At 53.5% G+C, this 16,567-nt stretch overlaps 1 protein-coding gene across 1 annotated transcript; it reads right to left on the reverse strand.

Annotated features, from left to right (window-relative positions):
- Nucleotides 1–6,082: 6,082 nt before the first annotated feature.
- On the reverse strand, nt 6,083–15,482 carry HPCAL4 (hippocalcin like 4). The gene is made up of 4 exons (XM_037032624.1): nt 15,343–15,482; nt 9,679–9,848; nt 9,356–9,571; nt 6,083–7,755 (listed from the first exon to the last, which is right to left on the reverse strand). The coding sequence occupies exons 2-4, from the start codon at nt 9,838–9,840 to the stop codon at nt 7,558–7,560; spliced, it is 576 nt and encodes a 191-aa protein (XP_036888519.1). The 5' UTR covers nt 9,841–9,848; nt 15,343–15,482; the 3' UTR covers nt 6,083–7,557.
- Between the last annotated feature and the right edge of the window lie 1,085 nt (nt 15,483–16,567).

Consider the following 16,567-nt stretch of genomic DNA (forward strand, 5'->3'; position numbering starts at 1 on the left):
AAAGGGAAAATAAAAACAAACAATTTTTAGGGTTGGGGAAGTGTTTCCACTTGCCCTTCTCAAGCCTTGGTAGATTCTTTCCACAGATGACCCCAAACTCTCTCCCATCCTCCCTGCCCTTGAGCGATATGACTTGGACATGCCTCCCATCCAGAGGTGGAACTGAATCTGAGCTGACCTGGTGTCTTGTTTTAACTAATAGGATGTTGTCGAAGCGACGTTATACAGTTTCTGAGCTTAAACCTTAGAGGCCTTTCAGATTCCATTGCTGCCCTTTTGGGATCCAGCTACTAGGTAAAGAAGTCTGCACTGCCCTCCAGAAAGTCCACATTAGTGAGACGAAGTAGCCCTGGAGGATAAGTAGCCAGTGGAGAACAGTGACTTCCCCAGTGACTGTCAGCATCAATTGCCAAGTGTATGAGTGAGGCCAACGCAGCTGTTCCAGCCCCAGCTTGGTGCCAGTGAGGTGTTGCGACCCCAGCCATGAGGCAGGAAAACCTCCTAGCAGGGCCCAGCCAACCCACAGAATCATGGGGGGAAAAGTCGTTTCAAGCACTAAGTTTTGGGGTCACTTGTTACACAGCAATAAATAATGACACTCTAGGAAGGGGTTAATTATTCTCAGGTGCCTCATGGAGGCGGAGGAGGCCACTTAGGAAGAACGTCTGGGGTGGTTACTTGGGTGGGAGTGATCCCCTGACACAAGGGTGAGCCACCCCGTGCTGTCCAGTGACCTTTGAGTTGTGCGGCCTGGGCTGAAAAGTTGATCTGGGCCAGATCAGCTTTTGGAATTGGGAATTGGGAAACAGGGACTGGAAAGCTTCACAAGAGTGAAGCTGAGGATGCTGTGAGACACAGTGTCTGAGAGATCTGGGCGAGCCTGAGTGACCTGTTGTTGTATGCAACATACAACCAAGAGGGCAGAAGCTCTGTGAGCAGAATGGGCCAATGTGCGGAAGGCAGTACAGACCTCACGGAAGAGGACCCTGCTGCTCTGAGAGGGAGCTGCCTCTGGCCCCAACAGTTGCCCAGCTGAGGCCCTGGCTAAATGCCCACCTCTAAATTCCCATGAAATTCTCCATAGCACTTCAGCAAATGCCCCCTGACCCCCCAAAGTTGGTGGCTATTGTTTTTCATTTGTTTGTTTGTTTGTTTTTGACTAGCAACCTTTCCCACCCTCTTCTTCTGGTAACTGGCTCTGGTCACAGGAGTAGGCCTGTGACTTAGGCCTGATCAACTGTAGAACCCTATATCCTTGGACACAGAGACGAAGCCAAGGATGAGCATGTGGCCCCAGCTGGGCCACTCTCCCATATAGGAGTACTGGGAGATCTGACTTTCTTCTCTGAGGTTATACTTTGAGACAATGGGGTCTGGGGACCCATCTTCCCCCGAGGCAGGTGAAAAATCAGGGGAGATGCCCATCTGGAGGGCAGTGAGGTCACACAGAGAGGGAAGCAGAAGCAGGAAGGGGGTGGTGTGCAACATTGAGCCTCTGGATGCAGCAGAGCCTGAACTTCCCAATTGCATGAGTGGCTAAGCCTCCCTTTCCACTTGAGCTTGTTTGAATTGGCCTCAACTAATCCAGCCCACTTTACCTAGAGACTTATACAGGTGCCCAGCTCATCGGACAGGGAGTCACAGGGGAAGCTGTAGGATAACTGTGGTGGACTGTGTATCCATGAGGGGCCCACTGTTTGAGGTTTGGGAGGGTTTCACAGAGAAGATCGTCGAGATGGGACAATGAATGGGTGGCCCAGAGAGGGGCGATGGCTTGTGTCCAGGTGCAGAAGCCTAAGAGATCCCTTAGGGAAATTCAGGGTGTCTCAAATGTAGGGTGCAGGAGAGGGAGGTGGGGGAAGAACAGGCTTTCGGGGTCAGCAGGTGGGAGAAGATTGCGCAGGACCTTGAGGCACTCTTAAGGAGTTTATGATACTGAGGGCGGGGGAGACTTTTGAAGAGTGGACATGGTCAGATTTGTGCTTTAGGTTTGTGCTTCTCGTTTCTTCGGGGCAGACAAATGGTGCAGAGAGCAAGCCTGAAAGCAGGAGGGGGACTAACCTGGGCTAAAGATGAGGAGGGCCTGAGGGGCAAGTTTTTAGGAGATCTTAAACATCCAAGACAGGCAGGAGACAGGACTCCCCATCCCCCCAGTGTGGCTTCAGCTGGAAATAGCAGCCCCAGGTTCTCAGACTTCTGAGTCACCTTCTTAGGTTCATGGTTGCCCTGAGGCCAGGTCAGCCTCCTTCCTCCATCCTAATTGCTTCCTGCCAAGGAAGCTGGCCCCCTCCAAGCGTCCTTGAGAAAGCCCTTGTAAAAAGCAACTGAATGTTTCAGGAGTGAGCAGGCACCAGCAGCTGCCACTGCTCCCAACGCCCACCAGGTAACAGCACCTCTCTGAGTATGGAGGGGTCTTCTGAGAAGAACACTTCACCACCAACTCCCATCCCCAGCCCCTACCATATTTGAGTCAGTGAGGGTCTCAGAGCTCTATGCTGGGCTCCTGTGAATGGTGTAACCCAGAGTCCCCAACACTTTTGGCACCAGGATCAGTTTTGTGGAAGATGGAGATAGAGGGTAGGTTGTGGAATCACACAGGAGGTGGAGCTCAGGTGGCCGGGGTTGGGGACCCCTGGTGTGACCAGCAGGTAATGCACTACACAGCCTGTGGCCAGCAGGGCAGGTGCGTCCTGGCATAAAAGGCCTTGTTTGTTCAGAAGAAGGGGCATGTTTTTCCAATTAGCTCAAAGGTGCCGTCCACTGGTCTGGCTGCATAGCTACGGGGGTGCTTCCACTCAGAGGGGCCCCTTTTCCAACTGGTGCAGAGGGCACCATGTGGACCACTGTGACACTGGCTCCCAACCTTTCTCCCCAGTGCCCACTACCCACTCACCTGGGCTTGTATGAAGCCTTCACTGGACAGAGGGAGAAACTAAGCCCCACTATCCACCTCCACTAGCTCCCTTCTGGGGGAACTGCTCCACCTGTAGACCCCACGCAGCAGCATCTGGTGTGGCCATAGACGACTGGACCAAGGGCTCCCACCAAAAGCTAAGCTGAACCAATCAGATTCTTTTGCTTGAGACACAGAGGAGGGTTGTCATCACTGGCGAGTCTTGATACAGGGCTAGGACGCAGCCAATTTGTGCAGGGAAAACTAGAAAATCTGAAGAGAAACCAAGGAAAAGTACACAAATGCAAATATTGCCAAGGGGATGAGAGCCTGTGAGGCCCAGAGAAGAGAGAGAGGCCCGTTCTTAGTTCTAGTTCACATAAGGCCCACTTGTTCTTGATTTTCCATCTTCAGGGTCCCTTGTAATCTGCTGTCCTTTCTTTGAACTATCCAGCAGATGTTTCCTATAACCAGAGCCCTTGCTAGAACGAGGACCCCAGTCCCAAGGAGTTGCTGAGGTGCTCCCAGGTGTGAGCTCCCCCGCCCTATCCCAGCTCAGAGAAGAGTAGGAAGCCCCAACACAGTCACACCTTTTATTCACTGTCAGTGAAAAAAACACCACACAGCACAGGGTTGAACAGTGAGGACAGTCACCGTGAGCACAGCCAGGAGCAGCGCATCTGAAGGGGACAGGTGCCACGGTGGTGAGTTGGGAGGGTCCCCTGTGCCACCTACCACCCCCTCCTGCCCCAGGCCTCCTCACTCCCAGAACCTCCACCCAGCAGGAAGGGCCAGACACCCCGGGAGGCCTGGGCCTGCCCCCACACTCTGGCAAAGGTAAAAGAAAACTCTGAAACTTTCAGAAAGACAATCCCATATTTTTCTGAGACTTTTCAATGGCAAGATTTGAATTTTTTCAAAACTAATGAATAAAATATGTAGAAAATGTATTCTTCCCCCACAATGATCTCTAAAGTCAGCACAAAGCCTCACCCAGGGTGGGTCTTCAGGAAATATTTGTTGCTTTAGTAAATTTTTGTGTAAAAATATTTACAGTATCAACTTACTACCTTGCCTAGAAACCTCAGCGTATTCTCTTACTTTTCTCTCCCCTCCCTTCCTCTTCCCCTCTCCTTCTCTCTCCTCTCTCTCTCCTCTCTCCTTCTCTCTCTCCTCTCTCTCTCTCTGCAGCAGAATGAATTTCTACCTCCAGAGACTCTGCCATCACCAGGAGAACACACAGAGCCTTTGCATATAACCTTCCTTTTTCTTCATTTTTGATTTCAGGTAAGTTATGTAATCTTGACTAGAGCCCAAAGGGCTGGAGTGGCCATCTGAAGTAGCCCTTGCTGATGAGTTTTAGAGATAGGAAGGAACTCATCAATTAGCTCAAAGGTTGAATGAAAGCAGAATACAGTTAGAAGGCAGAAGTTAGAAATTTGTGATTCAGAGTTGCTGCAAGAAGATACAGAACTTCAAAGGGGAGTTTGTATATATCAATGTTTTAACTGTCTGTGTATCTTTGAGTCTATGCAAGCCATCGTGCAATCTCTGTTAACCGTGTGCTTTGTGACAGGTCCCTCTTGGCTGGGGCAGAGATGGGAGGACTGCCTCTCTTCTCACAGCAGGGCCAGGGCTCTACCACAGCAGCGTATGGGAGCAAGGCCTGGCCTGTCTGGGGCTCCTCCCATTAGCAAGATGGTGGGCCTGGTTCCTGGCCTGGCGTTATGTGTCCAACACTGATGGGCCATATGAGAATCTTTGGCCTCACCAGCAAACATCACCCAGGGGGTGATGTTGGACCCAGGGGTATGTGTCCAAAAGCTTGGCGTGATCAAACTCACCCTCACAGGTAGGACTTGCCCACCAGTTGGGAAAAAACAAAAGCAGTTCTCTCAGGGAAGAAGACGAAGGTAAAGACAGTGCAAGATGCTTCCCATATTGGTTCTGAGTCAGAAGCCTCCTAGCATTGATGCATTGACTTGTTAGCAGAGCTGCCCAGAAACAGAAAACAAGATGCTTGAAAATGTGGAGTCTTCAGCCAAGATTCGGTTTCTTTTTGGGAGACCACAGCCTTAGCAGGAAGCTTGTAAAAGACCATAACCAACTTAGCTTGCCCCACAGTCGACCTCTGGACAACTCAGAGTCAAATAAATGAGCCTGAGAAAGACCCACATGCTTAGAGCCTTGGGTTCAAGTCTCGGTGCTGTGCCAATCCCTGACTGTGCATTTGCACCAGGGATGCACCGTGCCTCGGTTTCCAAGTCTAGAGAAAGGGAATGAAAATCCTCGCTTCCTTAGGCTTTGAATGTAGAATGGGATGGGGTAGGTGGCAAGCCTTCGAAAGCCCTAAGTTCTGTGTGAACGGGAGCTGGGTTAGATTCAATGTTTGGGGGAGAGGAACCTTGTTTTGTAAAAAGTCTTCCAATGGAAGTACCAGCTGAGCCAGGCCGTTGGGCATCTGTACCTGTGGTGCACTGACAGCAAAGACACACCCAGTGGGCAGCTCCTGGGAGCAGTGGGACATCCTCTGAGGTGTTACCAGGTAAAAACATGCTGGTTACTGCCTGAGGATGTGAGTTCCCAGCTTTACCATGTGGCTGGTCCTAGGAGGAGAGAAAGAGGGTGGGAATCCAGTGGCCTTGCTACCTCCAAGAGCAGCAAGAAGTAAGGTCCGATAGAGTTGGGGACCAAAGGTCAGCATCCCCTAGAGCAGGGGTGTCAGACTCATTTTCACTGAGTGCCACATCAGCCTCGTGGTTGCCTTCAAAGGGCCGAATGTCATTTTAGGACTATATAAATGTAACTACTCCTTAACAGTTAAGCAAAAGCTCGGTGCTGCTGCAGGGTAGAAACAAGGTGCCAGGCCGAATAAAACAAGGTGGGGGTCGCATTCAGCCCTCGGACCTTGTGATTGCCCCCTGTGCCCTAGAGTTTCCACCTGCAGAGAGGGAGGGAAAGTGAACACTCAGAAGTAAAATGCATGCTGGCTGCATTGCTTTCCTGCTGATACAATCCTCACCCCCCAACTCTGCAACCATCCCCTGCTCCCACCCTGGGCCAACAGCACCCGTGTACTAGACTGTTTTCACTGGCGGTTCGAGAGGAAATCAACTGTCACTGTGCATCAAAGCTAACTTCTGACCACGGGTATGGGAGAGTATAAGTGCAAGACTTGGAGAAGCAGGATGAGTTTTCCAGCAGAGCATGCAGCTGTATAGCTCATGGATCCAGAATCAGAGAGCAGACGTTGGAAAGTGAAGCCAGTGCACTGAGAAGACGATGAATTACCTGGCAGATTTAGGGTGTGGGGTATGAGAAGGCTTTTCAAATGGAGCATGCCCAGTACATTTTTAAGCATTTGGTCCATAAACACAGCCTGGCAGCCTAAAGGGTGGCCAGGTGGTCCTCATCTTCTAATTCCTTCTGCTTTGGTAGCAGTGAAAGCATAAGCCCATCCTTGAAAGTAGACCAAATCCACCAAGGAACTACCAAAATGTGGGAAATGCACAGCCTCACTCTTCGAAAATCTTGTGTGTGTGTGTGTGTGTTTCTGCAGATAGCACCCGACCAGGGGGAGTGTGCAACAGCATTGTTCACTGTGTTGAAAGAGATCATCAGAAAGGAAGCTGCTGATGGTGCAGCTGAGGATGTAGCCTGATAAGAAAAGGTGTTTTCTGGTGAGTTTAGTGGTATTTTCCCTACTTTTGTCTCAGCTCTTTTTTCTCCTATGAAGAGTGGCCTTTCTATATTCATTTGATCATTTTATAAGAAATTGAGTAATATATTAATACCCTAAACTAATAAAATGACTTCAGCTTAAAATCCTTTTAAGGATTTTTTCCACTTTGACTGAAAAAATAGGCATTACATAAATTTTTCTTAAAACTTCCACTCACATGGCTCCTAGACCTCCAAACACCTTTCATTCCATCCTCTGCAGCTCTGTGTAGGACTGAGTGGAAAGATTCAATAGTTCCTCTCAAGTTAACCAGCTTTACTGGCTGTGTTCGACATCCCCATCTGTGACTCTGACCACTGGAAGCCCGCCTTACTGCTCTAGGAGTTTCCAGAGGGCACAAAATGTGTCCTGTAGGCCACCATATCCTTAGCACCTGCAGGTGCCCTGCATCGAACAGGTGCTCAGTGTTAGCTGAAGAAAGAACTGAATGAATGCTCCGAAGACGGGGGCCAGAAGGGTAGAGTCCAGGGGGCAGGGCAGAGACCACCTTTCCGGGATCTAGGTCTTCAGCACAGGACAGAGCCAATTTGGCCCTTTACCTAGGGTGTATGGGACCACATTCTACAAAGCATAATCCCAGGAAGAACAGACTTTCAAAGCAGAACACCATCCTCCCTCCTTAACCCTACCGGTAGGGATAAAAGCCAACTCCCCTACACCCAGTGAGCGTCAGTTCTGGGCCAAGACTGGGGGTGGTGCTAGACCACGGGATACCTGAAGATCTGTCTCTTTTCCAGGGTGAGGTGGTCCCTCAAAGATCTTGATTGAGGGAGCAAGGGCTTGGAAAGAGGGGTGGGTGGGCCAGAGGGTGAAGCTGGTGTACCCCTCCCCCTGGGGAAGGGCCAGCCACAGAGACCATGGGGTTGGGAGGTGGCCACGTTCCTCCTGGCCAGGGGCCCTGCCCCTCACCAGCCTCCACTCTTTATTTCTGCATGTCGCACTGCAGCAGCAACACAATGGATGGGTCGCTCTTGGCCGCCTCCTTGAACTCCTCCAGAGTAATCTGGTCATCCTTATCCTGGTCCATCTTCTTGAAGATCTTGTCCACACGCTGCTGGGGCGTGAGCCCATCCTGGTTCATGCGCATCATGATCACGGTGCCCACCATCTTGTAGATCGCCTGGTGAGGCACAGGGGGCAGGGAGGATTGGGGGTCAATGGTGGGGGTTTGGGAGCGGGTAGGGAGAACACTGGGAAATGTTGAGGATGCTGGCAGGTGATGTATGGTCATTCGGATGGCTTATTTAATGAGCACCTCAAACTAATGTGTCTGAATCCCAACTCTTCGCTTCCAACCTGCTCTTTTCCAGGCATTCCCTGTCTCAGGAAATAGCAGAATCATTCTTTTGGTTGTTCAGACCAAAAACCTTGACACCATTTTTGACTATCCTTCTCTCACATCCACATCCGATCCTTCAACTGACCTTGTCAGGCCTGATTTTGCAATAAATCCCATATCTAACCACTTCCACTGAGTGATTCTTCACAGTTGTCACCTCCATCGGCTCCTGACTGGGCTACTGTGGAAGTGGAAGCCTCCTAACCAGTCTCCTTGCTTTCGATGCTCTCCCCACACCCCTTAGTCTATTCTCCATACAGATTGGAGCGAGCCATGATTGGCTTCCCATCTCACTCAGAATAGTCAAGTCTCTGCCCCAGGCTATGAGATGCTACGTGACTGGGCTCCTGGCTGCTTATCTACCTCCTTCCCACCACTGTTCCCTTGCTCACCTCTCTCCACCACCCTGGCCTCCTGACCACTCCTTGAACGCTGCAAATACAATCTAACCTCAGGGTCTTTGCATTTATTATTCCCCGTGCATAGAACCCCCCTCCCCAGACATCTATGGGGTTAGCTCCCTCACTTTATTCAGGTAGCTGCTCACATTTCACCTTAGAACATTGCTTTCTTCCATGCTCTCTCTCCCTTGTGCTTTGCTTATCTTCTTTATTACAGTTACTGCCTAACATAGCATAGTTTTGTTGTTGTTTTACATTTTTCTCACTATAGAAAATGTCCCATGAAAGCAGGACCTTTGAACAGCGCCTGGCATGTGGCAGGCATTCAATACATATTCGTTGAAAGAATAACGAGCTAAGGGAACTTTGGCTCTGGAGTCGGACTTCTTGGCCACAATTTGTCACCCTCGATTTGAATCACGGACTACCAGTTGCTACGTTTCCTTATAAAATGGAATTTCTGACAGTACCGAGTCCCTTGGGTTGGTGGGTAAAGCACTCACCTGTCCAACACCAAGCACCCAACCCATGCTACTTAGCCACCGAATCCTGCGAGGTGGGGTGGGGGTGGGGGGGGGCGTGGGTGCCAGGGAGGCTCCCAAGGCCCCGGAGGAGCATGTGGGCCGGAAAGGGCAGCACCAGGCACCAGGCACCAGGCACCAGAGAAGGGCCAGGCTGCGAAGACAGGGGGCGCATCACCCCAGCACATCCCAGCCTCCAGGACCCAACCCCAGCCAGCACACCTCGATGATCTCCAGCATCTCCAGGCGCGTGATGCGCCCGTCGCCGTCCAGGTCGTACATCTCNGGGGGGGGCGTGGGTGCCAGGGAGGCTCCCAAGGCCCCGGAGGAGCATGTGGGCCGGAAAGGGCAGCACCAGGCACCAGGCACCAGGCACCAGAGAAGGGCCGGGCTGCGAAGACAGGGGGCGCGTCACCCCAGCACATCCCAGCCTCCAGGACCCAACCCCAGCCAGCACACCTCGATGATCTCCAGCATCTCCAGGCGCGTGATGCGCCCGTCGCCGTCCAGGTCGTACATCTCAAAGGCCCAGTTGAGTTTCTGTTCGAAGCTGCCGCGGGAAGTGACCGAAAGGGCGCAGATGAACTCCCGGAAGTCGATAGTGCCGTCGCCGTTCTTGTCGAAGGTGCGGAAGGCGTGCTGGGCAAACTTGGAGGCGTCGCCGTAGGGGAAGAACTGAGGTGGGGGTGCGGGGGTGGGGCTCAGCAGCAGCCGCGCCCCCGCCGGCCCCGCCCCCGCCCCCTGGTGCCTGGCCCCGCCCCGCACACCCTGACCCCGCCCACCTTGATGTAGAGCTGCTGGAACTCCTCCAGGTTGAGGATGCCGCTGGGGCAGTCCTTCAGGAAGCCCTTGTACCACTGCTTCAGCTCCTGCTCGCTGAACTCGGTGTTCTGAACCAGGTCCTCCAGCACCTCTGGGGCCAGCTTGCTGTTGGTCTTCCCCATGGCGGGGCCTGGGGGACAGGTGCAAGGCCCTCACCTCAGCAGCGGTCCTCCAAGTCTGTAAACCAGGGTTCCCTTTCTCTACAACAGCCCCCACCCGTAAGAAACCCACATTCCCACAGCCAGGATCCCTCCTTCCACAGCAGGGTCTTATCTTCTCACCACCACGCTCAACAAGTCCCATCCTCCTGCAGCGGGGCTCTAACCTTCACCCATCCCTTCCCACAAGATTTCCTATCTCCCCTCCCCGCCCCACCCACCCCACAACACGAGGAGGAGGGGGTCCCTTCCCCTCATTACTCTGCCCCCGTAAAAGGGCCTCCGCACCAGGCCGTTCCTCTCTCCCCTTCAGGTTTCCGCTCCTGGCACCCAGGATCCCCAGCCTTTCAGGTCTCACTCAGCTCTCCTCCTTTTCACTGATGGGTGCTGCGTGCCACATCCTTCACCCTCTCCTCTCCTGTTTAACCTTCCATAGCCCCTCACGCCCATAGACTACAGTCTTAATTCCCTCCTTGCTTTTCAGAACTTTCACACTCAGTGCCACCTGTCTCTCAGGTTCCTCTCCTACCAGAGACCAGAAGCAGCCTCCTCATGTGTCCCCCACTGGCACCATTTCCCAAGTTCTCCCTCAAGGCCTTTCAGGCCATGCCAGCAGGAAGCTTCTCTCCCACTTTCTTCCATATAAGTAGAACCCCTAGCTGGTAGCATTGATGGCCCTGACTACATCCATCTTTTCATTAGTTCCCTCATTCCCTGCGCATTGTTGAGGCTGACTGTGTGGCAGGCCCTGTGCTTGTCATGTGGATAAAGTAGACACGAGCCAACTTTCATTCACTCATATTTAGGTCAAAGAGGTAGGTGGCTGATTGTAAAGGACCTTCAATCTGTGCCAAGGAGTTTGGCCTTTACCCAGAGGGGACAGAAGCTGTTGGGGTTTTAAAGCAAGGGCTAGGAAGATAGCATTCATCCCACAACCCTTACAGAATGCTTCCAGTATGGCAGGTCCCGAACTAGGTACTGGGGACCCAGGGAGAAGGATAGTGTTTTAAAATTTTTCCTCTGGCTACAGTATGCAACATGGCCTGGGTGGGGGTGGTAGGGAGAACAGAGAAGGGCGTGCTACACAGTCCGGGTGAGAGGTGAGGACGCCGAGGAAAGGGCTGTGAAGAAATGGGGGTGGGCTGAGAGCTGTTAGGAGTGGGCATTGGCAGAACTTGGTGACTGAATGGATGTTGGGTGAGAGGGGCGGAGGAGTTTGGGCACGTGTTCAGATCCGGGGTTGAGTGGCTGAAGCAATTTTGGGGTGGATGAAGAGTGAGTCCTCAGCTGGAACATGAGCCCCTCAGATAGCCTTTGCCAGGAGGAGTGTTTGCAGAGGGTGTACAGCCCTCTCCAGGAAGCCTGGCCAGAGTGATGCTGCACCAGGCCCTGGAGGCTGGGTGGACAGCCTGTCTGAATTCCATGGGAGGACTGTCTCTCCAGAGCTTGAGTTTCCCAAGACATGGCCTGGGAGGGGACCTTGACCTACTTGGACTCTTTGGAATGGCACCAGACTCCAACCACAGGGTAGTCTGTCATGAAGACACTCTGAAAAGGAAGCCCTCGGGTCAGCAGAAGGAATGCCATTTCTACAGCCCAGCCCCGGCTAGTGTGGCTGCTAATCTTTACTGCTGGGAGCTCCATAAACAACCAGAAATCGGTTTGTTCCATGCCCCCTCCCTTGCTGCATGACCTCAAATTAGTTACAGGATATCTATGGGCCTCAGATTACTCTCATGGGCCAGGAGTAAGATCAAGGAGCAGTGGGGGTAGCTACATCCTCCCCACCTACCACCCTCAGAAGATGAGGAATCCTGTATGCCCCTAGGAGAAGCCAGGGAAAAGGATGCATGACATCTTCAGGAACCTGGAAATGTGGGGTTCAAAATAGCTGCAATTGAACCAGAGGCAAGGATGCCTCTGGAACACCATGGGCAGAAGGAGGCAGGCCCCAAACCCAGTGGCCCCCTCCTCAAGTTCAAAGCACACCGAAGACTCAAGGTATAGTCAAGGAAGCAGAGATCCCAGAGGTGGAGGTCTCTGATGGGCAAGGCAGAGCGCCTGTCGCTGTCTCCTGTGAAATGCACCTGAGTGTCTGCGTGACGTGTGGGGTGTGGGTGGCAGCACGCCAACACACAGGACTGCAGATCTGCCAGAGCGCACTGTCGCTGTGTGTGTCATAGTGTCTGTGTGGCTCTCACCTTCTGCACCTTTTCTGCCCCCTCCCACAATTCTCTATCTGGGGCTATACCTGTCCCTGGCCCTCATTTGGTCCCAGGCCCACCAAGGACTGTCTCCTCCATCTCTCCTTATTTCCTCTAGCTCTCCAATCAGCAGGTCAAATCTGGCAGTGCCCTTTAAGATCATCCCCTTATGGCAGTGAAAATGCAGAGTTACACAGTGGGTCAATGGTAGGGCCCAGATAAGCACCTAAGCTGAATCCATGCTACTGCCTGAACCACCCCCTCCAGATCATGGCTACTTTTGCCCAGTTTAAGCCTTCCCCACTCCTACTTGCCTTTCAGGGAAACCATAGTTTTGATCTTTCTCTTAGCCTCAGTGAGACCATCTTGCTGAGCTCCAGGCGATGGTGTCTGACACCCAGGAAATATCCACCCCTTGGGGTAGCCCACCACACCTATAACCCAGCACATCTACAACCAAACTCATTTTCAACCTATACCTGTCCTCTCTCCATTGCCCTTCAAGGGGAAAATGCCATGTCAGTTACCTTTAGTTTTCCCCTCTCCCCTTTCCCCAGGTCCAACTTGCCACCAAATCTTATTGTTCCTTCTTTTGAAGTGCTCAGGGAAACTTCATTATGTTCATTCTCTCACCATAGTCAGGGCCAGAGGCACAGCCAAGGGGGCTGAATGAAGTCCAGCTGGGACCCCGCTGGGCAAGCCATGCCCGTAGACTCAATTGTCGCAGAGGAATTTCCTCTGACTCCTCTCTTCCAAGAGAATGTCTTCCTGGTTTTGCCCAGAAGTGCAATATATGTGAGAGGTGGCCATGTCCACAGGCCCCCTCAAACTCCTGAATTCTCTAGAATCTGGTGTCAAGGTGCCCACCCGTCCAGCCTCACCTCCCACGGCTCCCCTCACAACTCTATACTCCTTTCAAGCCAAGCCTCTCACAGACAGAACCCGCCTCACCTATTGCTTACCTGGTTTCCTCTCCCCCAATACCCTTCCTTCTTTCCTGGACTCACACAGCTATAATCAGCCTGTGGGCCTGGACAGTCAGCAGCATAGAAGCAGCACTCCAGGCATGAGTAGACCTGTGAGGCTATGGAGTTGAGCCCCACAACTATGGAGCTCTCTGACCCTCACGTGACTGCAGCTCTAAGAATTCTAGAATGGAGCCTGACTTGGGAGAGGCCTTTGCATTAAACCCTTGCCTCCATCATAAAAAGTTCTCCAGACCTTTTTGCTCAATGGTAAAGAGCTTATCTCCTCCCAATACCACCCAGTGCACTTTGGAGAAGCTCGAAGAATAAGAAAAGTGCTCTTCTTATTGTTCCTAAGTTTGTCCTCTTGCAGCTGCCCATGCGAGTTCCCACTCTGTCCCTCTGTGGCTGCTCAGAACTGCCCTGCAGAGGCATAGGGGTGGTGCCCAGAACCCAGCGATGTTCAGTGGGTTCTGGATTACATGAGGGACAGAACCCCATCTTCCTCCATAGAACAGCATCGGGCTGTTTTATCTGCATTCTCCCGCCATTACACCAACTTCAGAGACAGTGTTAGCCAGACCCGGCAGAAGGAATGGTTCACCCAAGGTAAAGCAGAGCCCATCAGCAACAAAGCAAAGGCCAGGACGCACTGGGGGCACGTTCTGTTGGCACTGTAGCCCCGCTGATCATGCACAGGCTCCTCTGCTCACCTCTTGCGGGCTACCCTCCAGCTGTGAAGAAGCTGGCATGAGGCCATACACAAAGCCACTGGCCTGTGTGCCCAGAGGCTTCTTGCAGAGGGCAGAGTTCAGGGTTGTGGGCTTCAGATGGGGAGATGGCAGTGAGGGTGGGAGGGACTGAGGGATGTGATAATCCCACACCCTCACCCAGCTTCAGAGAAGCTGGTGCTGAGATGGTTGCCATGGTGACAAGAGCTCCCTGGTCAGGAGATTTTCTCTCTCTTTCCTCTCCTTCCTTTGCTCTTCTCCAAGCAGCAGCCATAGTGGCGGCAGCCATAGTGGCAGCAGCCAGATCTTCTCCCTCTCCTGGCTAATGAGAGGCAGGGGATAATAAACAGAGTGTGGGCCCTGTTGGCCACCCTACATTGGCGCTGTTTATGCCATGCGGGCTGCTGGTCTAGGAGGGACTCCTACCAGCCAAGAAGGGGCCCAGGCTTGGGGAGTGTGTGTATGGGGGTGGGTAGGGGATGGCTGGGACCTAGGCCTGTGTAAGAAGCAATGTCTCTTCAGTGAGAACTAAAGCTCCCAGGCCTTCTCTGAAACATCCTCGTGATTCAGGGATAGAGGGAAAGGGTCCTGTTTTCTTATAATCAACCATAGAACCAGAGTGTGTCACAGTTTGAGAGCTGTTCAAGATCATCTCATCCAGCCCACCCTTAGTCCTGACCCCTTTCTCATTTCATGAAGGATCAGAGAGGGAAGTGACTTGGCCAAAGTTGGACAGCACTGAGGCAAAGGCAAGATTTGAACCCAGCTCTTCTGCACCCCCAGGAGCAATACAGTCCACGTGGAGCTTCCGCACAGCTCCCCCAGAGCCGCAGGAAGATAGGAACTCAGATGGAGTGAATGGGTACAAGAAGGGCAGAGAAGGTACAAATTAGAAAGACATTTGAAAGGAAAAATAAGAGGACTTGGCGCTTTGGCTCTGAGGGGTGAGGGGAATGGAGGAGGCTGGGACCTTTGCAGCAGTGATTGACAGGTATGGGAGGTCTGCTGGGCGGTGGAGCCCCTGGTTCATTCTTTGACCAGGATGAAAGAGGCCAAACATGGGGTCTTTGCCTAGCACTGAGACCATGGAGAGGGGGCGCTGCTGAGAGAGTGTTGTGAGAAGGCAGGAGGGAGGGTTGGAGTGTTTTGAGAGGGGGAGGAGCCCAGCTGCTGGTGGGGCTGGGTGATGTGAGTGGGGGCTATCTAAGGAGGTAGGGGTTGCTATGGGACTAAGTGGATTACCTGTCTCCAAAGGAGGGAGGTCGACTGGTGCCTCCTCTAGTACCAGCAACACCACACCCCCAGGTGTGTGTGTGTGGGGGGGGGGGTGTTGGGGGACAGAGCCGTGGTTGTTCTTACCTGAGCTAGGGATAAGGAAGAAGCTCTGCCCCCCTTTCCTGGGACCCATGGGACCTGGACTTGGGTGGGGGTCCACTCTCCAGATGCTGCACCCTTTGGCAGAACCTGGGGTCAGGGAGATGAATCAGAGCGGGCAGGATACGAGGCTGAAAATGGAGAGTGGAGGGTGAGGGGACAAGGGCCTCCGCCCAGCCCCACCCGCGTTACCTGAGGCCGCTCGCCGGGTCGCTGGATGGCTCTGAGCCTCAGCCGGCCTCGGGGACCAAGACTGGCTCGCAGGTTGGCGGCCAGGTTCTCAGAGGTCCGCGCCGGAGACACCTCCCAGCTCTTGAATCGCCAAGTGCCTCTCGGAGGCAACAAGATTTGTATAAGCCCCGCCTCATCCCCGGCAGGTTGGGCGTTGATTGGTTCCTCTGGGGCAGAGTGGCAGGCGGAGTTCCAGGTGGGGACCCGGCGACCAGTGAGGCCCAGCTGCAGGAGCGCGCCCCGCCCGCCCGCGCTGACCTTCCCGGAGTCGTGAGGAAGGAGGAGGGCGGTAACCCCCTCAGTAGCCCCCCTCGAGGCTCAGGCCCCGGGCCGCAGTCTGGGGTGAGAAGTGTCGACGACTGAAGTGGATTCTCAAAAACAACCGCGCGGTTGCTATGGAAACGGGAGAGCCACAGCCTAGTCTCTAAGCCTTCCTTTGCTGGGCCCCAGCGGGGGTGGGGATGGAAGAGGGGATGAGTCACAGTGTGTGCCCCCCTCCATATCCCACCCGAATTCGGAGGAAGGCGAAGAGCAGTGCAGAGGAGCTGGGCAGGGCAGGGAAGAGATGGGATGGTCAGCAACCCACGTCTCCGCATCAACCCTCCACGCGCTCACTCCCCTCACGCCTTGAAACGGAAGAGGAGGGTGGGCGGGCGCGGAGAGCTCAGCTCGAATGGCGAAGGACCCAGCCTCTCCGGCTCCGCGCTAGCCGTGGGCTTCGTAAACCCTTCATTCCAAGCCCTGCCCCGACAGCCGTCCTTATGTCTCATGGAACCCTCAAAGACCTCTCGGGATCTCCCCCGCAAAAGGACCCCTCTATCTATCCTATAGACCCCTTCATTCCCCCATCCTCCCATCTTCCCGTCCCTAGTCGGAGGCGGTCCCCAGCTGCCGCCAGTCTCCGGCCTCGGATGTTGACACAAACCCGAGGCGGTTTACACTGAGCGGGTCTGGAAGGTTTCAGGGCCCCGGGAACACCTCCTCCCCGCACTTGAGGGTCTCCCCTAAGTTCGGCCGGGCCGCCCAGCTGCACTGACAGCTGAGAACGCCGGAGTCAGGGTTGTGGGAAAACTCTTATTCCAAATTGGGGCGAAAGGAGGAGCAGAGAGCCTCCCGCTGGGCCACGTGCGGGGAAGGGATTTCTAGGTAGCTGTCAAAAGTGGGGCGGGGCATCTGGGAGATTGGT

The sequence above is a fragment of the Sturnira hondurensis genome, unplaced genomic scaffold, assembly GCF_014824575.4.
Source record: "Sturnira hondurensis isolate 20B ecotype Veracruz unplaced genomic scaffold, ASM1482457v3 Scaffold0021490, whole genome shotgun sequence".
Taxonomy (NCBI): domain Eukaryota; kingdom Metazoa; phylum Chordata; class Mammalia; order Chiroptera; family Phyllostomidae; genus Sturnira; species Sturnira hondurensis.

Bases quoted from the DNA above. Each gene is read 5' to 3' on its own strand.
- HPCAL4 (XM_037032624.1), bottom strand. From the start codon at position 9,840: ATGGGGAAGACCAACAGCAAGCTGGCCCCAGAGGTGCTGGAGGACCTG. The intron at 9,572-9,678 runs GTGGGCGGGGTC...CCCCCACCTCAG, and splicing joins TCCAGCAGCTCTACATCAAG to TTCTTCCCCTACGGCGACGC. The intron at 7,756-9,355 runs GTGTGCTGGCTG...GTGCCTCACCAG, and splicing joins AGATGCTGGAGATCATCGAG to GCGATCTACAAGATGGTGGG.